Source organism: Poromitra crassiceps (genome assembly GCF_964638095.1).
Source record: "Poromitra crassiceps genome assembly, chromosome: 25".
In the NCBI taxonomy this organism is placed as follows: domain Eukaryota; kingdom Metazoa; phylum Chordata; class Actinopteri; order Beryciformes; family Melamphaidae; genus Poromitra; species Poromitra crassiceps.
Genome location: NC_139649.1, coordinates 7,210,943 through 7,238,442, shown reverse-complemented (window position 1 = coordinate 7,238,442; position 27,500 = coordinate 7,210,943). Strand labels below are relative to the sequence as shown.

General features: G+C 44.2%; 3 protein-coding genes and 2 long non-coding RNA genes across 6 annotated transcripts in view; 4 read left to right on the top strand and 1 right to left on the bottom strand.

Moving 5' to 3' along the window:
- Nucleotides 1–27,500, bottom strand: part of suclg2 (succinate-CoA ligase GDP-forming subunit beta) — a 187,016-nt gene that overhangs the window by 16,956 nt on the left and 142,560 nt on the right. The window lies entirely within an intron of this gene.
- LOC310798583 lies at nt 7,478–8,179 on the top strand. Its single transcript, XR_014553776.1, has 3 exons — nt 7,478–7,595; nt 7,727–7,816; nt 7,936–8,179. It is a non-coding gene; the product is annotated as an uncharacterized lncRNA (long non-coding RNA).
- Nucleotides 8,487–11,096, top strand: LOC310798307. Its single transcript, XR_014553764.1, has 4 exons — nt 8,487–8,715; nt 8,846–8,985; nt 9,113–9,213; nt 9,331–11,096. It is a non-coding gene; the product is annotated as an uncharacterized lncRNA (long non-coding RNA).
- LOC310798304 (C-type lectin domain family 4 member E-like) lies at nt 16,176–18,187 on the top strand. The gene is made up of 6 exons (XM_083660812.1): nt 16,176–16,300; nt 16,432–16,521; nt 16,646–16,795; nt 16,917–17,065; nt 17,172–17,275; nt 17,393–18,187. The coding sequence occupies exons 1-6, from the start codon at nt 16,186–16,188 to the stop codon at nt 17,541–17,543; spliced, it is 759 nt and encodes a 252-aa protein (XP_083516938.1). The 5' UTR covers nt 16,176–16,185; the 3' UTR covers nt 17,544–18,187.
- LOC310798303 (hepatic lectin-like) lies at nt 22,301–25,265 on the top strand. Of its 2 annotated transcripts, XM_083660810.1 has the most exons (6): nt 22,301–22,430; nt 22,562–22,651; nt 22,771–22,962; nt 23,098–23,237; nt 23,542–23,648; nt 23,755–25,265. In XM_083660810.1, exons 1-6 carry the CDS (start codon nt 22,313–22,315, stop codon nt 23,900–23,902), a joined length of 795 nt encoding a protein of 264 aa, XP_083516936.1. In that variant the 5' UTR covers nt 22,301–22,312; the 3' UTR covers nt 23,903–25,265. The 2 variants fall into 2 exon arrangements, with proteins under 2 accessions (XP_083516936.1, XP_083516937.1); XM_083660811.1 differs by lacking the exon at nt 22,771–22,962.

Here is a 27,500-nt window from a genome sequence, read left to right as displayed (position 1 = left end):
CGGTGTGCGCTAATGATGTTTACAGGGAGAGGAGATCAAGGACTTGGATAGCCATCTGAGCGACAGCCACGGCAGTGTCCTCTACTACATCCTATCCAAATCATCTGCTTCTAAACAGGCGAGGATGACACCGGGAGAGCTCCACAACAAACACGGGCGTAGGCAGTAGCTTAGCGTCCAGACGCCGCCACGCAAAGTAATTGAGCAAGCTGTTTAGAACGACATGAGAGAAGTGTTTCCGCGCTGATGAAGTGCATTTCAGTCAGTCACTCAAGTCATCTGACGTTAGGAGAGGAGAGAGGGACACTTCAACCAACAAAATTGCATCCGAATAACTTTATTGATCCCCGAGGGGGAAATTGAGTCATGCTACAGTTGCTCACACACAGGTAGAGAAAAATATAAACATCGAAATATTATTATGAGCATAGGAATATACCATAAAACAATAAAATAGAAGTTACGTAGCCTACAGTATATACAATAAATTGGCACACGTATGTGTCTTCTCCTACAATCCTTATCAAGTACCATTTAGTTAAAAAAAAAAAAAGTGAAATATGTGAGGTACATAATTGCAATATTACAATATTACACAAATTGCGGTATTTAGCAGTTATTGCACAATCAGATATACATGATCAAAAGTGCGTTTTTGATTTGTGGACAGGTGGCTATCTAATTGACTGAGTGTCTGACGCTCTGTGGGAGGAGTTAAAGAGTGTGATGGCCACAGGCACGAGTGAGTTCCTGTGGTGCTCTGTGGTGCATCTGGAATCAGTCTTGCACTGACTGAAGGTGCTCCTGTGTTCGTCCAGGTCGTCATGGAGTGGGTGGGAGACGTTGTCCATGATGGAACGTAACCTGGACAACATCCTTCTCTCTGACACCGCTGTCAGAGAGAGAGCCCAGCTCCATCCCACACAACGTCCCTGGCCTTGCGGATCAGTTTGTTGAGTCTGTTCTCTGTAATCGCAGATTACTTTCGGGGATCGTGTGGGGAATTTTAGAATGCATTCTGTCCTTGTACAAAGAATATTTTGTGTAAGTGCATAACTGTGTCATCTGTCAGCCTTGTTCAAGCAGGACGGCCGTCATTGTCAAAGGAGAAGCCGAGTCCGTTGGCAGCCATGCCGTTCATCACTGTCATCCACTGTAGCACTGATGTCACACTATTAGTGCTGATGCTACCCCACTTGCTCACCACCCACTGATAAATGTGGCGGCCACACTTTGGGCGGCGTACAAAACCGGTTTGAATATGGGTGATCACACATAGACATGTTTACTGTACATTTTGTGACCGGTTGTGGCTCGTGTACTCATCACCACGCGATGAAATAATCCAGGAAATGGCCATTTTCCAAACACAGAGATCTAACAAAGATGAACCAAACTAAGCGAGAGTAACTCAAGTTACTGTACGCGCCTCATGGCAAACGAGGAAGTAACTTCGGTTATACTCACTGCGCCTGGTGGCCATGTAGTAGTATCCATTTACATTGGAAAATGACCCTTGCTCTGCATTTTGCATTATTATTTCGTTATGTGGTGAGTACACGAGTCACAACATGTACATACTGTAGAGCGGTTGGAATGTGTGTTTTTGGTGACTTGAATGGGGGGGATGGGGCTGTACCAGTAACTCCCATTCATTTGCGAATCTAACTGCAGGGCTGTTACTGTAGTAGACTCACATTATTCACCACGCCCACTTTTTCTCTCTTCCGCGTTACACGCAATTGTATTTGTTCTTCCGGTTCAGCACTAGTTGGCGGCCAATTTCAAAACAAAACGTCACTATAATAATGAATGAAGTTTGGCAACATTCAGAATCAAGCCCCACTGCGGCCAACTTCAGTTATATGTTCATAGCGTTACTGCTGCGAGGAGCCGATGGCTGTTACCCGGTCGGCATTTAACGTTAGTTACAAAAGCACGTCGACAGTGTTTTCTCACTGCCAGTAGCCTACAGTAGGGTTTGGCAGATACTAGCTAGTCCGACCGGTGTCAGCTAGTCAGCACAGCCAGCACTCCCAGTCCTCGCTGCTCATTAAATATTTCCAAATATTCGTTATTCTGATAAACTGGTCACATATATGTTACGTTCTCACCAGAAAAATATTAAAACTTTAAAACATTTTTTTTTGGCTTGAAAAAAGCTTTTTGGCACGTCTATAAATGACTACGGTAGGCGTCATCTACTTCCGTGTCTAAAACCGGAAAGATGATTAAAAAATGACGTCATGCAGAAGCGTCCTTGTATGGGCAAAGAACAAGGTGAATAGACCCTTCTCACGGGGGCCATTTTGTGTCGAAAAGGCAGGGTAAACACAGATGCAAGCAAAACACTAATGAGGGTTTCCAACTTCCATGACTGGAATTTGGAAACCCTCATTAGTGGTTTGGTTGCACCTGTGTTTATTCTGCCTTTTCGACACAAAATGGCCCCCGTGAAAAGGGTCTATTACATGCATGTATGTGCTGGAGACTAACTGCCCTGCCTTAGTGTGGTCTAGAGCAGGGGTTCCCAACCTTTTTTGTGCCGCAGACCAGTAGATAGATGGAAAAAAAAGTCGCGGACCGGTTTTCAATTTTAATAATATATATATATATATATATATATATATATATTATTAAAAAAAATATATATACCGTAAATTCCGGACTATAAGCCGCGGCTTTTTTCCCGTTTTTTGGCCCTGCGGCTTATCTATGGATTTTTTCAGAAAAAAAAAAAAAAATACAAATAAAATCTCTCTTTTTTAGCACTCTTTCTAACTATAAATCCACTTCTGTTTTAATTTCCTCTCTTGCCCTCTTTTCACCACACCGCGGACACTGTGTGCACTGTAAAAATAAACAACGGTGGTGTTGTGTTATGTTGTTTTGTTGAAATGTTACGGTAATACGGTAAATGGGAGCTTCCTCAAACAGCCATCTCTTTCCCGACAATCCCCTCTGTGCGTGACCACTTACATATGGTAATTACGGTAAGCAAACGGCCACTCGGCCAACAACTCCCTCCCCCGACTACCAGGAGAAAATCACAAACTTCGGCGAATTCACACAAAGGAAGATCAAGGAATATTCACAACAAGACGAGCAGTAGAAGCAACACTCTCACTTACCATGGGGAAGGTACGCAGAAATTCACACGACGCAGCTTTCAAGTTGAAAGCAGTCAATCTCGCATTAAAAGAGGGAAACAGAGCAGCAGCGCGTAACCTGGGCATCGACGAGTCAATGGTGAGGCGTTGGACGGTGCAGCAGGAGGAACTGTCTCAGTGCAAGAAGACCAAAAAGTCCTTCAGAGGTCATAAAAGCAGATGGCCCGAACTTGAAGATTCCCTTGAAGATTGGGTGTTGACCCAGAGAGCAGACGGCCGAGGCGTTTCCACGGTGCAGATCCGACTGAAGGCCAAAACAGTCGCCACCGAAATGAAAATTGAACATTTCATAGGTGGCCCATCTTGGTGCTTCCGATTCATGAGACGAAAGGGACTGTCCGTCCGGGCGAGAACTACTGAACAACTCCCTCCCGACTACCAGGAGAAAATCACAAACTTCGGCGAATTCACACAAAGGAAGATCACGGAATATTATAGGAGTGTGAAAACATCCACAATCACCAACGGGTTCCAAAACGCTGGACTGCTGCGGGATGAAGAGGATGACGCCGCCACAGCTGGCGCTGAGGGCCGTCAGAGGCTTCAGAGGCTGTTCGATGCCGACAGTGACGAAGAGGAGTTCGTTGGTTTTGAGTGACAATGAAGGAGAGAGGAGAGTGGTTGACGAAGCCACCCTGAACCTGTTCGTTTCCGACACTGAAGATGAGGACTTTGGTGGTTTCAGTACGCAGGAAGAAGAGGAAGACGAGGATTAGTGACTTGACTTCTCTGGTTACAGCCGTTTGCTGCACATATAGCCTATTGTTGTGTGATTTTGTCTGGGGATTAGTGACCTGACTTTTGTTTTGTTTTGTTGAAATGTTAATAAATGGGAGCTTCCCCAAACAGCCATCTCTTTCCCGACATTCCTCTCTGTGCACGAACCCTTACATATGGTAATTAAACATCAAAACACCCGCGGCTTATAGTCCGGTGCGGCTTATATATGTAAAAAACAGTCAATTTTGGTGCTGCGGCTTATATACCGGTGCGCCTTATAGTCCGGAATTTACGGTATATATATATATATTTTTTTAAATAAATAAACATAGGCTATAATATTATAGGCTGTGTGGTAGTTGAAACATAGTTTCAAGTTGACGTTTATTTATGTTTGTAGTTTGTAAAAAAAGAAAAAAATTTTTTTTGGACCGGGCTCGTGGCCCGGTACCAAATGCGTTGCGGCCCGGTATCGCTCCGCGACCCGGTGGTTGGGGACCACTGGTCTAGAGCATTGGTACCCAAATAGTGTGTTGCGGCACACTTGTCGTGAGATTTTGTGACAACCAGGCGTTAAATTGAGACAGCTATAGATGTATTATGAAACAACATATAAAATTATGTCACTATTTTAACTGATTAACCTCGAAATTACCTGCAAAAGGATCAAAAACACTTACAAAAGAATCATGTTCAATCTATGACCCCCCCTCCCCGCGTTCTACAGATGAATGGGCTATTCCTTCTTGAGCAGTTGAGCCTGCATAGGCAGCGCTTGAAGCCAGAGTAACTCCCGAGTGGAGAGTGAGAGGATGCGGACAGATACACGTAGGTTCATAGGGAAGCATTAACTCCTCCAGGTAGCGTGGTGCAATTCAACACATCAAACTATTAACAGTGTCGTCAGAGCACATTTCAAACTATTTCGAAGGTAAAAAGAGAAAAGCACATTCAAGATTCTCTTTGATAATCACAGTCAGCAGGTTTACACATGTCAAATATGACTTTGTGCAAATATGCAGCACAGTGGTCACATCAATACGAGGGATCAGCTGAGCAGCATTTTGGTCAACATCACTGGGTGAAAACGATAATGAGACCCTATGGAGCCAGCCGTGAGTCTCTCACTCTAGCCCCGGCTAGGCTATTTACAGTACATTTTAAAAACTGTGACAGTTCACACAACTTTAACTAAACGTGCAAATATTATACATCAGACTCTTGAGCTACTTCTGCTCTCACTCAGAATGTCAAAATATAAGCGATGTGATGTATAGTTTTTGAGATATTAACGTTTTGTTTGGCACAACTCATACTAGTTAACTGCCGCGGGTTCTGGGTGTTTTGCGGTGCCGTTGACGTCACGCTGATTCCTCGTATAGTAGAAGACAGAGCAATACAGAAAAACAGTCTCAAATTATGAACATGAAGTGCAAAGCATAATGTGTTGGAGACTAACTGCACAGTCAGCTTCCTCCCTGCGTTAGTGTGGCCTAGGTGTGATTGACTGATGCTGACAGAGTTCTAGCGAACATATAGTGTCAAGCCACAGATGGAGAAGTCACAAGCAAATATGCAGAAATGGCAACCCAGTCTCACAAAAACATGTGAAAATAAGCCGTTTTCACACATGCGCTTTATAGCGGGAAATGACCAGAAAGTGGTCTATGCCTTTCATGTGTGAAAATAGTTTTCCGGCACAAGCGCACCCCCGCGATCGCTGATCTTTTACTAGCTCCTAGGTAGTGACAGGACCGGTATGCTGGCAGAGCGACTCAAGTGTGAAACGTGTCAAGTCATTTGCCCGTCCTTCTCTCATGGGCGAGGTGTACACACGTTGCTTAACGTTCACTTCCAGCGTGCATAATCTAATCATTCGCGCACATCAAAGCAAACTGGCGAAATGATCTTCTCGTCTCCTCTGCCCTACCTGCTCCTCCCCATGCCTGCTGCACAGCGCAGCGTGCAACAGTTAAATGACCTTACAGCCAATGTTAAATCATCCAAAATTAACATGAAACAATAGCAGCTGAGCTGATAAATGCCGACTTGTTCAACGAGCAACAGGTTAGCGGATGTGATGGATAACATCATTAGGCTACATTCCCAAAACGAGTGTTATTTTGTGACGAGCAAAGGTTTAACGTCGGAGTTCGACAGGGAAATGCGATGCGAGCAGGCATGCGCTGCAGTCATGTGGGCTGCAGTGCAGAGTACTATCCAGGCAGCGTCAAGCCAGCGTAAACACAGCCGTCCAACGCTTGTATGTAGAGAAAGCAAATGCACGAAGCGAAATGTGGAAGTATTTTGCTTACGTGGCTGACAGCGAAGGCAAGCCCCCTGGACACATCAAACGAAGCCAGTCTGTAAAAAGTGCTTCAACGCGACGCAGGTGAACGGATAAACATCGAACCAGCCAGGCTATTTCTCTCAGACAGGGATCCCAACGTCTTCAAAGATTTCAGTTCAAAACTGGTTAGCGAATGTGAAGGATACAACATACATGCCCTCTTAAGTCAAACGAGTGTGATTTATTGTGTGACAAGCAAACGTATTTCACCATCGGAGTTTTGCCGACCCCCAAAATTCCCCATCCAAGTGCACACGTCACTCCCCACCCGCTCTGCAGTGCCGGCTATATTCACACATGTGAGACCTCAGGTGTGAAGGGAAATTCTGGGAAATGGCCGATATTTATTTACAGGCAATGTTCCTGTAAGCATGTGTGAAAACGGCTGTAGTTTAACAAAGACGGCTTTAAAATGGTTAGAATGTTTGTTCGGCCGCTATAGGCGACCACTAACTTTCTCATTGTGAGAGAACTGGTTCAAGACCTGATGTGTCTTGTGTTTTATCATGTTTTTAACCCGAACCCCAAACCATAACCTTTTAGCCAATTGGCATGAATACAAACACACGCACGCACGCGCGCGCGCGCACGCACGCACGCACACACACACACACGCACACACACACACACACACACACACACACACACACACACACACACACACCAGAGCCAGTGGTTGATGACGTGGCGGTGGCTGTGCGTAAAGGCGCATATCATATATCAGCTGCTGTGCGAGTATAGTGTGGGTGGTCGCTGTGTGGACGTTGTTGTATATCAAGTCAATCTGGTTGTTTTATGAGCCAGTGCCCAGCTGCTGTTGACCTGTTGGATGCGTGTGTGTTGCCTACTTTTGATTTGCAAGTAAACAACAGCGTCTGTTTTATCATCATCGTTCATTATGTAAATCTGGTTCCATGAGCCAGTACCAACGTTACGTGTGTAGCCTATATTTTGATTTGCGAGTCAGTGGTCACATAATTTTTTTGGGGGGGAGGGAGGGGTAGCGGGGGTTAAAGCATCATCTCAACTGCCCCCCCCACTTAAAACTAGTTGCCACGGCTACAGTATGTGCCTTAGTGTGGTCTAGAGGTGCGATTGAGCCATAACTGCCAGGCGTGAGTGTGATCACTCCCCTGCCTTAGTGTCTAGAGGTGTGATTTACCCAAATGCTGACAGAGTTCTGTCTAACTTATAGAGTCAACCCACAGAAGCAGAAGTCACAAGCAGAGAGAGATGCAGCATGGCGAGGTCTGCCCGTCGTGCCCGACGAGAGGAACTTGAAATAACCGAGATCGACGACGATCTCGTGACGGCTAATTCTGCTGAGAGGCGTCAGCAGGCAGCCAAGAGACATGGTAAGAAAACTATGAGAAGATGATTTGAAGATGTCACTTTTGCTTGATACATTTTCTTTACACTGAACAGCAGTGAGCAGTGGAAATGGTTTTGTGAGCTGCTGTCCTACGTGTGAATGTTTGTTCCACAGAGGGAAACGTTTACAAGCTGGTCTTGGTGAGCTTTGGGCTGCTGTGTGCTACACAAGCTGCTCTCAACGTCTCTCTGCGTCTCATCGTGCGTGAGTGTCTTTCTATTTTCAATTCCTTATGTTTGGTCACTGCCAAGAGAAGCAGATATCTCAATTCCTCCAACCTAGAAGGACTCATTCAAGGAACATGGTTTTCTCTCTGCTTTCAGATAATTCAGATGTGCAGAAGCTTGTCCAGTTACAGACCAGTTACAAGAACCTGACTGAAGACAGAGACCAGTTACAGACCAGTTACAAGAACCTGACTGAAGAGAGAGACCAGTTACAGACCAGTTACAACAACCTGACTGAAGAGAGAGACCAGTTACAGACCAGTTACAACAACCTGACTGAAGAGAGAGACCAGTTACAGACCAGTTACAACAACCTGACTGAAGAGAGAGACCAGTTACAGACCGGTTACAAGAACCTGACTGAAGAGAGAGACCAGTTACAGACCGGTTACAAGAACCTGACTGAAGAGAGAGACCAGTTACAGACCGGTTACAAGAACCTGACTGAAGAGAGAGACCAGTTACAGACCAGTTACAACAACCTGACTGAAGAGAGAGACCAGTTACAGACCAGTTACAACAACCTGACTGAAGAGAGAGACCAGTTACAGACCAGTTACAAGAACCTGACTGAAGAGAGAGACCAGTTACAGACCGGTTACAAGAACCTGACTGAAGAGAGAGACCAGTTACAGACCAGTTACAACAACCTGACTGAAGAGAGAGACCAGTTACAGACCAGTTACAACAACCTGACTGAAGAGAGAGACCAGTTACAGACCAGTTACAACAACCTGACTGAAGAGAGAGACCAGTTACAGACCGGTTACAAGAACCTGACTGAAGAGAGAGACCAGTTACAGACCGGTTACAAGAACCTGACTGAAGAGAGAGACCAGTTACAGACCATCCTGAGAGAGAGTTTATGTACCCAGAGTGAGTAAATGTTGATCATAATAAGTTAAATGGTATCATTAAATGAAAGCAGTTCACATAGTTATTATTTGATGTGTGAGTGTGATCATTTAACATACATGTTTTGTTTTGTTGTGTTGATTTGTCGCAGCCCAAAGGTATCATTGTTGGACTAAATTTGGCTCTAAGTGGTACTACGTCTCTTATGAGCATAAAACCTGGGAAGAGAGCAGGCAGGACTGTCTGAAGAGAGGAGCTGATCTGGTGATCATCAACAGTGGAGAGGAACAGGTGTGTGTGTGTGCGTGCGTGTGTGTGTGTGTGTGTGTGTGTGTGTGTGTGTGTGTGTGTGTGTGTGTGTGTGCGCGCGTGTGCGTGCGTGCTAGCGTGAACCCTCTAATTGTGTCTCCAAAAACAGGAATTCCTGGCTGGACTAAAGAGGTCGGTGTGGATTGGTCTGACAGACAGAGATGAAGAAGGGACCTTTAGATGGGTGGATGGATCACCTCTGACCACAGCGTAAGACCTGATCACATTTGTTCTGACTCATTGATGTGAGACTTCAGAGTCACTGTAGCTACAGTATGGACCATGTCTTCACCACAGGGTTTGGCTCCTTGTTCTCCTCTGTTTCAGGTACTGGTATAAGGAGCAGCCTAACAATTATGATGGCAACCAGGACTGTGTTCTGCTGTATAGTTCTACTCATTCTAGTGACCCTTTGACACGATGGGATGACGATTCATGTGACTCCACGCTCAGCTGGGTCTGTGAGGTGTGACAGTTCCTCATTAATAACAGCTTTGTTAAAGCCCCTTGTTAAATATGGACCTAAGTGCATTATACAGTAGTAGATTTAGAGGCTAAACTTGACCAGCTGCTATTACAGCTGCTGTCTTTCAGTATATAACATATTTACATTACAGTTTATATCATGTTTTCAAAATGGCGGTCAAACTTGACCCTTCCAGCATCATTGAAGTTTGCTCATTTCCTGCCTTCCTTTGCTGTTTTACATCACTGTACAGTTTCCAGTATTATTATAATTGTATGTGATATTTGCTATTTTTCCTATATTTTAGTTGTTTTTAAAAGTAACTGCTTTGAAATAAACGCTGTTTAAATGTAACGAGTTAATCCCAAATGAGAGGGTGTCAATATTAAAGCAGAATTGGGTAAAATGTATTGGTCATATTTGTCACAACAACAACAATAAAATGCAGTGCTTAATAGCCCTCATTAAAGATGCCAGATTCTCTTTGATAGTCACAGTCAGCAGGTTTAAACAGGTGGAATATGACTTAGTGCAGCATGCAGCACAGAGGTCACATCAATAGTAGAAGTCAGAGCAATAGAGAAAAACTAATTATAGTGCAAAGTCAAAAGGCATTTAAAGTGACATAATGTGTGTGTGTGTGTGTGTGTGTGTGTGTGTGTGGGGGTGTGTGTGTGTGTGTGTGTGTGTGTGTGTGGTGGGGGGGGGGGGGGGGTATAAAGGCCATCATGTCAGATTAGATCATAGGCCTAACTGTGTATTGTAGCTGAAGTTGTAATTATTGAGGTTTGTTACTGTGTGTCCTATTGAAAGCAGTGGAATAATTGTCCTGTAATTGTACTGTAGCCTACTGCACTATACAGTACTGTAGCTATTGTACTGTACTATACTGCACTGTATTCTACTGTACTGTTGAGTCAAGCCACAGATGCAGAAGTCACAAGCAAAGAGAGATGCAGAAATGGCAAGCGAGTATCACAAAAACATGTGACATAGTAACGTTGGTCCACAGCCCAAAGACATTGTAGTTGAACAAAAACGTCTTTAAAACGTGTTAGAACGTAATGTTTGTTCGGCCGCTATAGGAGACCGCTAACATTGTGACAGACCTGGTTCAAGAACCCGATGTGTCTTGTGTTTTTATTCCGTTTTTAACCCTAACATAACCAAGTTCTTTTAGTTGCCTAAACTTAACCGGCGAGTTGAGCCACTGCTTTGGCACCACCCTGGTTTCACTTCCTTCATGCGGTGTAGCTTGATGTCTCTTATAGATGTTTTTTTCTAAACCTTTTGAATAGTTTCTATTTGTCAAATTGTAATGGTTGTGTTTAATCCCTGACCAGCAGGGGGAGAAAAGCAGTGAAGGAAAGCTACTGAAAGACATGAGGAGACAGAGTACTGATAGCATGATGAGGAGATGTGATGGCTGTTTGCATTTTGCTCTTAGGATTGCAACATTGTAACAGATGACATTCAAAATGCAATGAGATAGAGTCAAGTCAGAGTTCATTTATATAGGCCTGAAACTTACTGATAGTATTTCTTGATTTTTGGTTACAGCTTTGGTGATCATTGTTTTGGTGTTTTACACTCAATGTAGTCTCTGGTTCAACATAATATTAAAGACATTCACTGTAAACTTCTCCTGTCTTGTATTTATTCCAAACAGGAAACATAAAAGGCATCAGTTCCTGTGTGCCAGGGAATTCTTCCAGGGAAAGAGGAACCTCCATAGGTGCAAAGCAAATATAAAGGTTTTCAATTAGCTACAGCTTGAATCACAATCAATTAGTGATAACGAGTGACACAAATCATTTTAAAATACATTGTGGATAATTACTTTAATTACAGTCTCAAAGCAGCAGCGTTCTAACTGGTCGGTCACACCATACGCCGAAGCAACGCCAAAGTCACGCTGAAGCCACGCTGAGACCACGCAGTTTCATGTCGGCGTCCTTGTTTACAGGTGAGACCGTTCACACCAGCCGCACGCCACGCCACACTGAAGCCACACCAAAGCTGCGCTGAAGCGATCGTTCAGGATTCAGTCCTATTTTCCAGACGTGACGCGTAAAGCTTGAAGCTGCCAGGCATGAATTCAATGGGAGTTGTGGGCGGGTTCAAGGCGCGCCGAGGAGGCGCTGAGAGGAAAAGAGAAGGCTTCTTGTGTGTGAACGGTTAAACGTCAGCCTGTTTCAAGCTTCAGTGCCTACTCAGGGCCCGAAATTAGAGCCCGCCACCCGCCAATGGCGGGCATATTTCAGCTTTGGCGAGTTAGATTTGGCATCTGTCCGCCACGTGGCGGGTCGCAAAATAGTCGTCATGTAATATTAAAACTGTGTAGCCGCCTGTGTCCACCTAGCGTCTTTTTCCGACTGTTAAACGCTGGGAAGCGCTGATCCCAGCGCACAATATACAAGGAAGCAGTCTGAAACTAAGGTTAGTTCAGTCACTGACCTAACGTTAGTGCGTTCAGTGCGGTAGTATAACATGAGTGCTTCCTGAGGCTGTTTCACATTCTAGCTCTCCCGTGTAGGCTACCAAACATGACTGGAATGAAATGCAGTCGTCAATTTAGCGGATGTAAATTGACAGCCTAACGTCGGGCGAATCAATAAATGAATCAATCAATCGCTCGCACTTGTTGCCGACACTCGTATGATACAGTATATATGAGGAGATAATAGTTATGTGTGTTTTGGTGCGCAGCTGGCACGAGTGCTTTGTGAGACTGTTTCATTCTGGCTCTGCCGTATAGGCTACCAAACATGACTGGAGGGGAATGGAATGCAGTCGTCAATTTAGCGGAGGTAAGAAGCATCTTTTAACCTCTGCTAAATTGACAGCCTATCGGGCGAATCAATCAATGAATCAATCGCTCGCGCTTGTTGCCGAGCTCGTATGATGAGGAGATGAATCAAAATGCTTACCACCAATAAAGCCGAAGCGGAGCCAAGAACGAGTGCAGGAGAGCTAACGCAGGTGCCAGGTGTGAGTGGGAGAGAAAGGTGCGTAGCCCAAGTTGTGCGCTGTGCACTGAGACTGTCGCAGTTATTACTTTTAGCTGCGTTGGTTTTTTTTGCAAAGATTTAAGCTCAAGATTGACTTGACATGTAGGCCTATTGATAAGATTGACTTGACATGTATTGATTAATCAATCATCAATCAATATATTAAAATAATTTGCTTCAAATTTTACTCTGGCCTCTTATTTAAGTGTGTATTCTTCAACGTAATACCTTATCTACTTGAAATGTACTGAAAAAAATGGATATATATGGATATATGTGACACAGAAATGTTTTTTTTTTTTTGGCTGGTAAGAAATATGCTTGGCGGGTAGATTCTTTCCATCTACCCGCCACTGGCCGGTGGGTCAAAAAGTTAATTTCGGGCCCTGTGCCTACTGTATGCTCTGTCTATTGTGTAGTCTTGCTGGCCAGCCTCCCCTCCATACCGTGAGAGGAGTCTGGCGCCGCAGGTCTCCATAGTGGGATTGCGATGGGCGGCGCTTAGCAGCAGTGCCCTTGGAAAATAGTTTCCAACAATCCAACTTGCCGTTTTCAGCGGGTAGCAACGAGCTAGCGTGTAGGTTTCTGCCGTTAGCTTGCTAGCTAGTTAGCGTTGTTGTTTTCACTGAGGCGGCAGGGCACTATTTACAGCGACACACAGGGAGGAGGGAGCGGAAGCCGCTCTGATTGACATGGTCGGAGCCAATGACAGAGCTTGTAATAAAGCCGGGAGTGGACATCCGGCTGCCACCGAAACAGTCGCTCCAATGGGAGAGCAGAGTAGAGCAGGGGAGGGTTTATCCCAGTTATGGAGACCTGCGGCGCCAGACTCCTCTCACGGTAGGGAGGGGGAGGCTGGCCAGCGAGACTACCTATTGTGTGAACGTGCACTAAGTTATATAAATTACAATAAATGTGTAGTGTTTTGGTGTATGGTAGACTGGGGGTGAGGGTTATTGGTTGGTTGGGCTTCACTCACAGGACATGTGGGATAAGGGTGGGGGCGTGGCTTAAAGGATGGCTTTACCGATAATCAAGCCACTTTGTATCATTAGTAATCTGGGTAATATAAGCACATGGGCAGTGAGTGTTTACCTTCTCTCTCTGTTTTCCTCACGGAGAGCTCGCATTTCCTCCTCTGGCAAAACGCTCCGTTGTGATGCGTTTAGCGTCACGACGGAACTGCGGAAGTTCTGCTGGAGACGTGAAATCTGCTCCGAGCGCGGCTGATTGTTTATTGTTTATTTGAATTTTTGAAGTATGTGCGGATCCAAGAGAGCCTTAACGAGCCTTAATGACTTGCAGCTGGCAGGCGGAGTTTCTGCAGGCAGAGAATTCTCCGAAAACAGAGAGAGAAGGTAAACACTGCCCATGTGCTTATATTACTGAGATTATAATGATACAAAGCGGGTTGATTATCGGTAAAGCCATCCTTCAATCTCTTGCAGTGCTTCATAGCCTCATTCAACCTTCAAGATTCTCTTTGATAGTCACAGTCAGCAGGTTTACACATGTCAAATATGACTTGGTGCAAATATGCAGCACAGTGGTCACATCAATACGAGGGATCAGCTGAGCAGCATTTTGGTCAACATCACTGGGTGAAAACGATAATGAGACCCTATGGAGCCAGCCATGAGTCTCTCACTCTAGCCCCGGCTAGGCTATTTACAGTACATTTTAAAAACTGCGACAGTTCACACAACTTTAACTAAACGTGAATATATATTATACCTCAGACTCTTGAGCTACTTCTGCTCTGACTCAGAGTGTCAAAATATAAGCGATGTGATGTATAGTTTTTGAGATATTAACGTTTGTTTGGCACAACTCATACTATTAACTGTTGCAGTTCCGGGTGTTTTGCGGTGCCGTGACGTCACGCTGATTCCTCATATAGAAGAAGACAGAGCAATACAGAAAAACAGTCTCAAATTATAACGTGCAAAGCATAATGTGTTGGAGACTAACTGCAGTCAGCTTCCTCCCTGTGTTAGTGCGGTCTAGGTGTGATTGACTCATGCTGACAGAGTTCTGACGAAAATATAGTGTCAAGCCACAGATGGAGAAGTCACAAGCAAATATGCAGAAATGGCAACCCAGTCTCACAAAAACATGTGACATAGTAACGTTGTAGTTTAACAAAGACGGCTTTAAAATGGTTAGAATATTTGTTCGGCCGCTACAGGTGACCGCTAACTTTCTCATTGTGAGAGAACTGGTTCAAGACCTGATGTGTCTTGTGTTTTATCATGTTTTTAACCCGAACCCCAAACCATAACCTTTTAGCCAATTGGCATGAATACAAACACACACACACGCACACACACGCACACACACACACACGCGCGCGCACGCACACACACAGACACACACACACACACACACACACACACACACACACGCGCATGCACACACACACACACACACACACACACACACATACGCGCATGCGCGCACACACACACACACACACACACACCAGAGCCAGTGGTTGATGACGTGGCGGTGGCTGTGCGTAAAGGCGCATATCATATATCAGCTGCTGTGCGAGTATAGTGTGGGTGGTATAGTGAGTATAGTGAGTATAGTGTGGGTGGTCGCTGTGTGGACGTTGTTTTATATCAAGTCAATCTGGTTGTTTTATGAGCCAGTGCCCAGCTGCTGTTGACCTGTTGGATGTGTGTGTGTTGCCTACTTTTGATTTGCAAGTAAACAACAGCATCTGTTTTATCATCATCGTTCATTATGTAAATCTGGTTCCATGAGCCAGTACCAACGTTACGTGTGTAGCCTATATTTTGATTTGTGAGTCAGTGGTCACATAATTTTTTTGGGGGGGAGGGAGGGGTAGCGGGGGTTAGAGCATCATCTCAACTGCACCCCCCACTTAAAACTACTTGCCACGGCTACAGTATGTGCCTTAAGGTCCTTGCACATAGAGTCCGTTTTTTCGTCCGAAATTGACGCACGAAAAAAATAAAAATACGACCTCATTTGTGTCAATCATCATTGACACACCGAGTCCGACAATTACGTCCGTCATTTAAGTTTTCGGACGAGGTTCGATTTTCTGCGTTTTTCCGCATCCATGAAATCGTTTTGACAGGTGTTTGACCACTCAGAGCTGCCGTAGTGTTGCTATTCACAATGAAAAATGGCGTCTGAGAAGTTAATTCAGTTCGTCTCCCAGCACAAAGCATTTTATGACAAAGCAGGAATACAGAGATTCGGAATTAAAAGACAGAATGTGCCGGGTGATTGCAGACCAGCTTGGAACGCGGTGTGTGTGTGTGTGTGTGTGTGTGTGTGTGTGTGTATGGGGAAGGGGAGGGGGGGGGGGGGAGGGAGAGAGAGAGCCACACAGACACACTGCCAGTTGTGGATCAATAGGATCGCGGTAGTTTTCTTTTCGTTGCGAATCTTCGCAACGAATATTGGATAATTAACGCATCGGACTCAGTGTGCAAGGTATCTGTGCGTGACGTGTTTTTTTCGGATGACGGATTCAAAAAACGCAGCGAACAATTCGGACTCTGTGTGCAAGAACCTTTAGTGTGGTCTAGAGGTGCGATTGAGCCATAACTGCCAGGCGTGAGTGTGATCACTCCCCTGCCTTAGTGTGGTCTAGATGCTGACAGAGTTCTGTCTAACTTATAGAGTCAACCCACAGAAGCAGAAGTCACAAGCAAAGAGAGATGCAGCATGGCGAGGTCTGCTCGTCGTGCCCGACGAGAGGAACTTGAAATAACTGAGATCGACGACGATCTTGTGACGGCTAATTCTGCTGAGAGGCGTCAGCAGGCAGCCAAGAGACATGGTAAGGAAACTATGGGAAGATGATTTGAAGATGTCACTTTTGCTTGATACATTTTCTTGACACTCAACAGCAGTGAGCAGTGGAAATGGTTTTGTGAGCTGCTGTCCTACATGTTAATGTTGGTTCCACAGAGGGAAACGTTTACAAGCTGGTCTTGGTGAGCTTTGGGCTGCTGTGTGCTACACAAGCTGCTCTCAACGTCTCTCTGCGTCTCATCGTGCGTGAGTGTCTTTCTATTTTCAATTCCTTATGTTTGGTCACTGCCAAGAGTAGCAGATATCTCAATTCCTCCAACCTAGAAGGGCTCATTCAAGGAACATGGTTTTCTCTGACAATTGCTTTCAGATAATTCAGATGTGCAGAAACTTGACCAGTTACAGACCAGTTACAACAACCTGACTGAAGAGAGAGACCAGTTACAGACCAGTAACACCATCTTGACAAAGGAGAGAGACGAGTTACAGACCATCCTGAGAGAGAGTTTATGTACCCAGAGTGAGTAAATGTTGATCATAATAAGTTAAATGGTATCATTAAATGAAAGCAGTTCACACAGTTATTATTTGATGTGTGAGTGTGATCATTTAACATACATGTTTTGTTTTGTTGTGTTGAGTTGTCGCAGCCCAAAGGTCTAATTGTTGGACTAAATTTGGCTCTAAGTGGTACTACGTCTCTGGTGAGCTGAAAACCTGGGAAGAGAGCAGGCAGGACTGTCTGAAGAGAGGAGCTGATTTGGTGATCATCAACAGCAGAGAGGAACAGGTGTGTTGTGTGTGTGTGTGTGTGTGTGTGTGTGTGTGTGTGCATGTGTGTGTGTGTGTGTGCATGCGTGCTAGCGTGAACCCTCTAATTGTGTCTCCAAAAACAGGAATTCCTGGTTGGACTAACCACCGGGGTGCTGTGGATTGGTCTGACAGACAGAGAGACAGAAGGGACCTGGAGATGGGTGGATGGATCACCTCTGACCACAGCGTAAGACCTGATCACATTTGTTCTGACTCATTGGTGTGAGACTTCAGAGTCACTGTAGCTACAGTATGGACCATGTCTTCACCACAGGGTTTGGCTCCTTGTTCTCCTCTGTTTCAGGTACTGGTATGAGGAGCAGCCGAACAATTATGGTGGCAACCAGGACTGTGTTGTGCTGTATACTTCTACTCTTTCTAGTGACCCTTCGACACGATGGGATGACATGCCATGTTACTTCCCAAGCAGCTGGGTCTGTGAGAAGGAGGTGTGACAGTTCCTCATTAATAACAGCTTTGTTAAAGCCCCTTGTTAAATATGGGCCTAAGTGCATTATACAGTAGTAGATTTAGAGGCTAAACTTGACCAGCTGCTATTACAGCTGCTGTCTTTCAGTATATAACATGTTTTACATTACAGTTTATATCATGTTTACAAAATGGCAGTCAAACTTGACCCTTCCAGCATCATTGAAGTTTGCTCATTTCCTGCCTTCCTTTGCTGTTTTACATCACTGTACAGTTTCCAGTATTATTACCATTTTATGTGATATTTGCTATTTTCCTATATTTTAGGTGTTTTTAAAAGTAACTGCTTTGAAATAAACGCTGTTTAAATGTAACGAGTTAATCCCAAATGGGAGGGTGTCAATATTAAGGCAGAATTGGGTCAAATGTATTGGTCATATTTGTCACAACAACAACAACATGCAGTGCTTAATAGCCCTCATTAAATATTCCAGATTCTCTTTGATAGTCACAGTCAGCAGGTTTAAACAGGTGGAATATGACTTAGTGCAGCATGCAGCACAGAGGTCACATCAATAGTAGAAGTCAGAGCAATAGAGAAAAACTAATTATAGTGCAAAGTAAAAAGGCATTTAAAGTGACAATGTGTGTGCGTGTGTGTGTGTGTGTGTGGGGGGGGGGGCATCATGTCAGATCAGATCATAGGCCTAACTGTGTATTGTAGCTGAAGTTGTAATTAGAGAGGTTTGTTACTGTGTTTCCTATTGAAAGCGGTGGAATAATTGTCCTGTAATTGTACTGTAGCTACTGTACTGTACTGTACTGCACTGTATTCTACTGTACTGTTGAGTCAAGCCACAGATGCAGAAGTCACAAGCAAAGAGAGATGCAGAAATGGCAAGCGAGTATCACAAAAACATGTGACATAGTAACGTTGGTCCACAGCCCAAAGACATTGTAGTTTAACAAAAACGTCTTTAAAACGTGTTAGAACGTAATGTTTGTTCGGCCGCTATAGGAGACCGCTAACATTGTGACAGACCTGGTTCAAGAACCCGATGTGTCTTGTGTTTTTATTCTGTTTTTAACCCCAACATAACCAAGTTATTTTAGTTGCCTAAACTTAACCGGCGAGTTGAGCCACTGCTAGATGCTACTTCTTTTGTAAATAACTCATTATAGGTAATTATAATACCTCTGATCTGAGATAGCACACATGGTTGAAAATGTAGCTGGTGTATGATGTGTTTCCACGGTGATGTACTCAGGGTTTCACATACTTTGGCTCCCCGCTAGTTTCACTTCCTTCATGCGGTGTAGCTTGATGTCTTTTATAGATGTCTTTTTCTAAACCTTTTCAATACTTCCTCTTTGACAAATTGTAATGGTTGTGTTTAATCCCTGACCAGCAGGGGGAGAAAAGCAGTGAAGGAAAGGTACTGAAAGACATGAGGAGACAGAGTACTGATAGCATGATGAGGAGATGTGATGGCTGTTTGGACTTTGCTCTTAAAGTCGAGCTGAACCCAAAAATTACCTTTCTTTTCTTTTAGTTCAAATACCTGGGTATGCAGTGCACCTATTTAATGATGTATGCCAAAAGAAATCACAAAAATCAAATTTCTTTAGTTTTTCATACTTTTTCACATCAAAAGTTCATTTTTCAAGATTTCATTCATAACAGTAATCTACAGTTTGCTGACGTCACCTAGTACTATCAAATTTCTACCCCATTTCAATTAATCATATCACGGGCAGCAAATTTTCATTTCAGGATAATTTTCTCTTCCAAATGAAGGAGAAAATGGCGCCTAGTGCCTGTCATCTGGCAGAATTCCTATCCCATGAACTAACTAATAACTTGGCCAATTGTATGAAACATGAAGAAAAAACAAAAACGGTACGGTCTAAGAATGCAAAGAAATGTAACTGGCTCATTAAAACTCGCATTCCAGGAATATTGTATTTACCGCAATAGCGATAATGGCGCGCGACTGAAAGCCTGGTTGTCAGGGGTCGCCCCTCAGAGTTTCCAGGCAGGCGGGCAGCCCCCATGCATCGGATTGTCCGCTCGTTCCGCACAAAGCAGCTGGCTGCCTGGTACTCGGCGGATCCCACTCGCGTAGCACGACAACACGCTGAATCCCACTCGATTTGGGGGTGGAACACGCCAGGATTGGCCAATGCCAAAGCCAGTCCCCAGAATTGTCAAATCAAATCATCGACAACATATATGGTCCGCCTCTCAACCCTGTCATCTCAGACAAGATTTGTTTCCAGTCTCCAACGCTCGCGCTATTGCATTCCGTTCCGGTTCACTTCGACTTTAAGATTGCAACATTGTAACAGATGACATTCAAAATGCAATGAGATAGAGTCAAGTCAGAGTTTATTTATATAAGCCTGAAACTTACTGATAGTATTTCTTGATTTTGGTTACAGCTTTGGTGATCATTGTTTTGGTGTTTTACACTCAATGTAGGCTCTGGCTCAACATAATATTAAAGACATTCACTGTAAACTTCTCCTGTCTTGTATTTATTCCAAACAGGAAACATAAAAGGCATCAGTTCTTCCAGGGAAAGAGGAACCTCCATAGGTGCCAAGCAATTTTTTTTACCTTTATTTATACAGGGGGAGCCTCACTGAGAGCAATGCTCTCTTTTTCAGGAGTGCCCTGTTCACATTCACACACACATTCATACCTGGAAGCTGACCAGTACAACCACAGTCTGATCTGCTGGCCACTGATCAGCTCCACTGTATAAAATGTAAAAGTTTTCAACTAGCTACAGCTTGAATCACAATCAATTAGTGATAACGAGTGACACAAATCATTTTAAAATACATTGTGGATAATTACTTTAATTACAGTCTCAAAGCAGCAGCATTCTAACTGGTCGTTCACACCATATGCCGAAGCAACGCCAAAGTCACGCTGAAGCCACGCTGAGACCACGCAGTTTCATGTCGGCATCCTTGTTTACAGGTGAGACTGTTCACACCAGCCGCATGCCACGCCACACTGAAGCCACACCAAAGCCGCGCTGAAGCGATCGTTCAGGATTCAGTCCTATTTTCCAGGCGTGACGTGTGAAGCTTGAAGCTGCCAGGCATGAATTCAGGAGGCGCGCCGCAGTCTGGCGCTGCAGGTCTCCATAGTGGGATTGCGATGGGCGGCGCTTAGCGGCAGTGCCCTTGGAAAATAGTTTCCAACAATCCAACTTGCCGTTTTCAGCGCGTAGCCACGAGCTAGCGTGTAGGTTTCTGCCGTTAGCTTGCTAGCTAGTTAGCGTTGTTGTTTTCACTGAGGCGGCAGGGCACTATTTACAGCGACACACAGGGAGGAGGGAGCGGAAGCCGCTCTGATTGACATGGTCGGAGCCAATGACAGAGCTTGTAATAAAGCCGGGAGCGGACATCCGGCTGCCACCGAAACAGTCGCTCCAATGGGAGAGCAGAGTAGAGCAGGGGAGGGTTTATCCCAGTTGTGGAGACCTGCGGCGCCAGACTCCTCTCACGGTAGGGAGGGGGAGGCTGGCCAGCGAGACTACCTATTGTGTGAACGTGCACTAAGTTATATAAATTACAATAAATGTGTAGTGTTTTGGTGTATGGTAGACTGGGGGTGAGGGTTATTGGTTGGTTGGGCTTCACTCACAGGACATGTGGGATAAGGGTGGGGGCGTGGCTTAAAGGATGGCTTTACCGATAATCAAGCCACTTTGTATCATTAATAATCTGGGTAATATAAGCACATGGGCAGTGAGTGTTTACCTTCTCTCTCCGTTTTCCTCATGGAGAGCTCGCATTTCCTCCTCTGGCAAAATGCTCCGTTGTGATGCGTTTAGCGTCACAACGGAACTGCGGAAGTCCTGCTGGAGACGTGAAATCTGCTCCGAGCGCGGCTGTTTGTTTATTGTTTATTTGAATTTTTGAAGTATGCCCGGATCCAAGGTGAATCGAGAGCCTTAACGAGCCTTAATGACTTGCAGCTGGCAGGGTTTCTGCAGGCAGAGAATTCTCCGAAAACAGAGAGAGAAGGTAAACACTGCCCATGTGCTTATATTACTGAGATTATAATGATACAAAGCGGGTTGATTATCGGTAAAGCCATCCTTCAATCTCTTGCAGTGCTTCATAGCCTCATTCAACATTCTAGATTCTCTTTGATAATCACAGTCAGCAGGTTTACACATGTCAAATATGACTTGGTGCAAATATGCAGCACAGTGGTCACATCAATACGAGGGATCAGCTGAGCAGCATTTTGGTCAACATCACTGGGTGAAAACGATAATGAGACCCTATGGAGCCAGCCGTGAGTCTCTCACTCTAGCCCCGGCTAGGCTATTTACAGTACATTTTAAAAACTGCGACAGTTCACACAACTTTAACTAAACATGAATATATATTATACCTCAGACTCTTGAGCTACTTCTGCTCTCACTCAGAATGTCAAAATATAAGCGATGTGATGTATAGTTTTTGAGATATTAACGTTTTGTTTGGCACAACTCATACTATTAACTGTTGCAGTTCGGGGTGTTTTGCGGTGCCGTGACGTCACGCTGATTCCTCGTATAGTAGAAGACAGAGCAATACAGAAAAACAGTCTCAAATTATAACGTGCAAAGTAAAAAGCACAATGTATTGTGTTGGAGACTAACTGCACAGTCAGCTTCCTGCCTGTGTTAGTGCGGTCTAGGTGTGGTTGACTCATGCTGACAGAGTTCTGACGAACATATAGAGTCAAGCCACAGATGCAAAAGTCACACGCAGAGAGAGATGCAGCATGGCGAGGTCTGCCCGTCGTGTCCGACGAGAGGAACTTGAAATAACTGAGATCGACGACGATCATCTCATGACGGCTAATTCTGCTGAGAGGCGTCAGCAGGCAGCCAAGAGACATGGTAAGAAAAATATGGGAAGATGATTTGAAGATGTCACATTTGCTTCATACATTTTCTTTACACTGAACAGCAGTGAGCAGTGGAAATGGTTTTGTGAGCTGCTGTCCTACATGTGAATGTTTGTTCCACAGAGGGAAACGTTTACAAGCTGGTCTTGGTGAGCTTTGGGCTGCTGTGTGCTACACAAGCTGCTCTCAACGTCTCTCTGCGTCTCATCGTGCGTGAGTGTCTTTCTATTTTCATATCCTTATGTTTGGTCACTGCCAAGAGAAGCAGGTCTCTCAATTCATCAAACCTAGAAGGACTCATTCAAGGAACACGGTTTTCTCTCTGCTTTCAGATAATTCAGATGTGCAGAAGCTTGACCAGTTACAGACCAGTTACAACAACCTGACTGAAGAGAGAGATCAGTTACAGACCAGTTACAACAACCTGACTGAAGAGAGAGACCAGTTACAGACCAGTAACACCATCTTGACAAAGGAGAGAGACCAGTTACAGACCATCCTGAGAGAGAGTTTATGTACCCAGAGTGAGTAAATGTTGATCATAATAAGTTAAATGGTATCACTAAATGAAAGCAGTTCACATAGTTATTATTTGATGTGTGAGTGTGATCATTTAACATACATGTTTTGTTTTGTTTTGTTGTGTTGATGTGTCGCAGCCCGAAGGTCTAATTGTTGGACTAAATTTGGCTCTAAGTGGTACTACATCTCTGCTGAGCGTAAAACCTGGGAAGAGAGCAGGCAGGACTGTCTGAGGAGAGGAGCTGATCTGGTGATCATCAACAGCAGAGAGGAACAGGTGTGTGTGTGTGTGTGTGCGTGCGTGCGCGTGTGAACCCTTAATTGTACTGTTATCTGTTAACACGTCATTTCATATTTTCACTCAGTTGTATATCTGTTGACCTTATTAGTTTGTGTTGTTTACAATCAGTGTGTCTAATTGTCTTTTTATCTTATGTTGAGTCTATTTTTTATTTTTTTATTATATGTTTGTATTTTCTATGTCCAGGACCCCAGGAAGATTAGAGGTGCATTCATGTCCTTCTAATGGGGATCCTTTAATAAACTAAACTAAACTAAACTAATTGTGTCTCCAAAAACAGGAATTCCTGGCTGGACTACTAAACACCGAGTGGCTGTGGATTGGTCTGACAGACAGAGAGACAGAAGGGACCTGGAGATGGGTGGATGGATCACCTCTGACCACAGCGTAAGACCTGATCACATTTGTTCTGATTCATTGATGTGAGACTTCAGAGTCACTATGGACGATGTCTTCACCACAGGGTTTGGCTCCTTGTTCTCCTCTGTTTCAGGTACTGGCGAGAGGGGCAGCCTGACAATCGTGATGACAACAACCAGGACTGTGTTGTGTCTATTCTTCATTCTGGTGGCCCTTTGAAACAATGGGCTGACATGTCATGTGACTTCCCAAACTACTGTGTCTGTGAGAAGGAGGTGTGACAGTTCCTCATTAATAACAGCTTTGTTAAAGCCCCTTGTTAAATATGGACCTAAGTGCATTATACAGTAGTAGATTTAGAGGCTAAACTTGATCAGCTGCTATTACAGCTGCTGTCTTTCAGTATATAACATATTTACATTACAGTTTATATCATGTTTTCAAAATGGCCCTTCCAGCATCATAGAGAGCAAAAGTGGAACATCACTTCCTGTTTCTGCTTTTCATCCGCCATTTATTTTCCCACAGACATTTCGTAAAATGCTTATAAAAATAGTTTTACTTGATCAAACCAAACGGTTCAGATATATTTAGAAACAGGAGAGACCACATTACATTTCACTCAGACCAAAACGTAAAAAAAATCACGGATTTAAAGGACATATTTTTTCTGTGTTGTTTTGTTTAGTTTTGGTCAGAGTGAAATGTTCTATGGTCTCTCCCGATTCTAAATATAGCTGAACAGTTTGGTTTAACGAAGTACAACTATTTTTTATAAGCATTTTACCAAATGTCCATTGGAAAATAAATGGTGGATGAAAATCTCTGGTACAGTGCTGAAGCAGGAAGTAGGCGGTCACTTTGCCTCTCTATTGAAGTTTGCTCATTTCCTGCCTTCCTTTGCTGTTTTACATCACTGTACAGTTTCCAGTATTATTATCATTTTATGTGATATTTGCTTTTTTCCTATATTTTAGTTGTTTTTTAAAAGTAACTGCTTTGAAATAAACGCTGTTTAAATGTAACGAGTTAATCCCAAATGAGAGGGTGTCAATATTAACTCATTCATGGCCAGTTTAGGACTGCCAATATTTAGCACAGGCCAAAGATTTTCATAATTGTTGGTCATCTTTCAAGACCCACAGTAAATTATCTATTAGCACCAAAGTGATTTGCAATACCTCAAAATTAAGATGTACGTCTCTGGGTTCACCAGGAGAAAAAAAAGTGAGCTTTTAGCATGTTCTGTACTCTACTTATAGCCATTTATATACACCCTGTTTTCACCTGTTTTTCCTGTAGTCTACAATGATCTCCTTGGTCTTGGAGACGTTCAGAGAGAGGTGGTTGTCCTGGCACCATTGTTCCAGGGCCCCCACCTCCTCTCTGTAGGCCGTCTCGTTGCAGCATGAGGAGGAGATGTGACGGCTGTTTGGATTTTGCTCTTAAGATTGCAACATTGTAACAGATGACATTCAAAATGCAATGAGATATAGTCAAGTCAGAGTTCATTTATATAAGCCTGAAACATACTGATAGTATTTCTTGATTTTTGGTTACAGCTTTGGTGATCATTGTTTTGGTGTTTTACACTCAATGTAGTCTCTGGTTCAACATAATATTAAAGACATTCACTGTAAACTTCTCCTGTCTTGTATTTATTCCAAACAGGAAACATAAAAGGCATCAGTTCCTGTGTGCCAGGGAAAGAGGAACCTCCATAGGTGCAAAGCAAATATAAAGGTTTTCAATTAGCTACAGCTTGAATCACAATCAATTAGTGATAACGAGTGACACAAATCATTTTAAAATACATTGTGGATAATTACTTTAATTACAGTCTCAAAGCAGCAGCGTTCTAACTGGCCGTTCACGCCATACGCCAAAGCAACGCCAAAGTCACGCTGAAGCCACGCTGAGACCACGCAGTTTCATGTCGGCGTCCTTGTTTACAGGCGAGACCGTTCACACCAGCCGCACGCCACGCCACACTGAAGCCACACCAAAGCTGCGCTGAAGCGATCGTTCAGGATTCAGTCCTATTTTCCAGGCGTGACGTGTGAAGCTTGAAGCTGCCAGGCATGAATTCAGGAGGCGCGCCGCAGTCTGGCGCCGCAGGTCTCCATAGTGGGATTGCGATGGGCGGCGCTTAGCAGCAGTGCCCTTGGAAAATAGTTTCCAACAATCCAACTTGCCGTTTTCAGCGTGTAGCCACGAGCTAGCTTGTAGGTTTCTGCCGTTAGCTTGCTAGCTAGTTAGCGTTGTTGTTTTCACTGAGGCGGCAGGGCACTATTTACAGCGACACACAGGGAGGAGGGAGCGGAAGCCGCTCTGATTGACATGGTCGGAGCCAATGACAGAGCTTGTAATAAAGCCGGGAGTGGACATCCGGCAGCGACCGAAACAGTCGCTCCAATGGGAGAGCAGAGTAGAGCAGGGGAGGGTTTATCCCAGTTATGGAGACCTGCGGCGCCAGACTCCTCTCACGGTAGGGAGGGGGAGGCTGGCCAGCGAGACTACCTATTGTGTGAACGTGCACTAAGTTATATAAATTACAATAAATGTGTAGTGTTTTGGTGTGTGGTAGACTGGGGGTGAGGGTTATTGGTTGGTTGGGCTTCACTCACAGGACATGTGGGATAAGGGTGGGGGCGTGGCTTAAAGGATGGCTTTACCGATAATCAACCCACTTTGTATCATTAATAATCTGGGTAATATAAGCACATGGGCAGTGAGTGTTTACCTTCTCTCTCTGTTTTCCTCACGGAGAGCTCGCATTTCCTCCTCTGGCAAAACGCTTCGTTGTGATGCGTTTAGCGTCACAACGGAACTGCGGAAGTTCTGCTGGAGACGTGAAATCTGCTCCGAGCGCGGCTGATTGTTTATTGTTTATTTGAATTTTTGAAGTATGTGCGGATCCAAGAGAGCCTTAACAAGCCTTAATGACTTGCAGCTGGCAGGCGGAGTTTCTGCAGGCAGAGAATTCTCCGAAAACAGAGAGAGAAGGTAAACACTGCCCATGTGCTTATATTACTGAGATTATAATGATACAAAGCGGGTTGATTATCGGTAAAGCCATCCTTCAATCTCTTGCAGTGCTTCATAGCCTCATTCAACATTCAAGATTCTCTTTGATAATCACAGTCAGCAGGTTTACACATGTCAAATATGACTTGGTGCAAATATGCAGCACAGTGGTCACATCAATACGAGGGATCAGCTGAGCAGCATTTTGGTAAACATCACTGGGTGAAAACGATAATGAGACCCTATGGAGCCAGCCGTGAGTCTCTCACTCTAGCCCCGGCTAGGCTATTTACAGTACATTTTAAAAACTGTGACAGTTCACACAACTTTAACTAAACATGAATATATATTATACCTCAGACTCTTGAGCTACTTCTGCTCCGACTCAGAGTGTCAAAATATAAGCAATGTGATGTATAGTTTTTGAGATATTAACGTTTTGTTTGGCACAACTCATACTAGTTAACTGCCGCGGGTTCCGGGTGTTTTGCGGTGCCGTGACGTCATGCTGATTCCTCGTATAGAAGAAGACAGAGCAATACAGAAAAACAGTCTCAAATTATAACGTGCAAAGCATAATGTGTTGGAGACTAACTGCAGTCAGCTTCCTCCCTGTGTTAGTGCGGTCTAGGTGTGATTGACTCATGCTGACAGAGTTCTGACGAAAATATAGTGTCAAGCCACAGATGGAGAAGTCACAAGCAAATATGCAGAAATGGCAACCCAGTCTCACAAAAACATGTGACATAGTAACGTTGTAGTTTAACAAAGACGGCTTTAAAATGGTTAGAATGTTTGTTCGGCCTCTATAGGCGACCGCTAACTTTCTCATTGTGAGAGAACTGGTTCAAG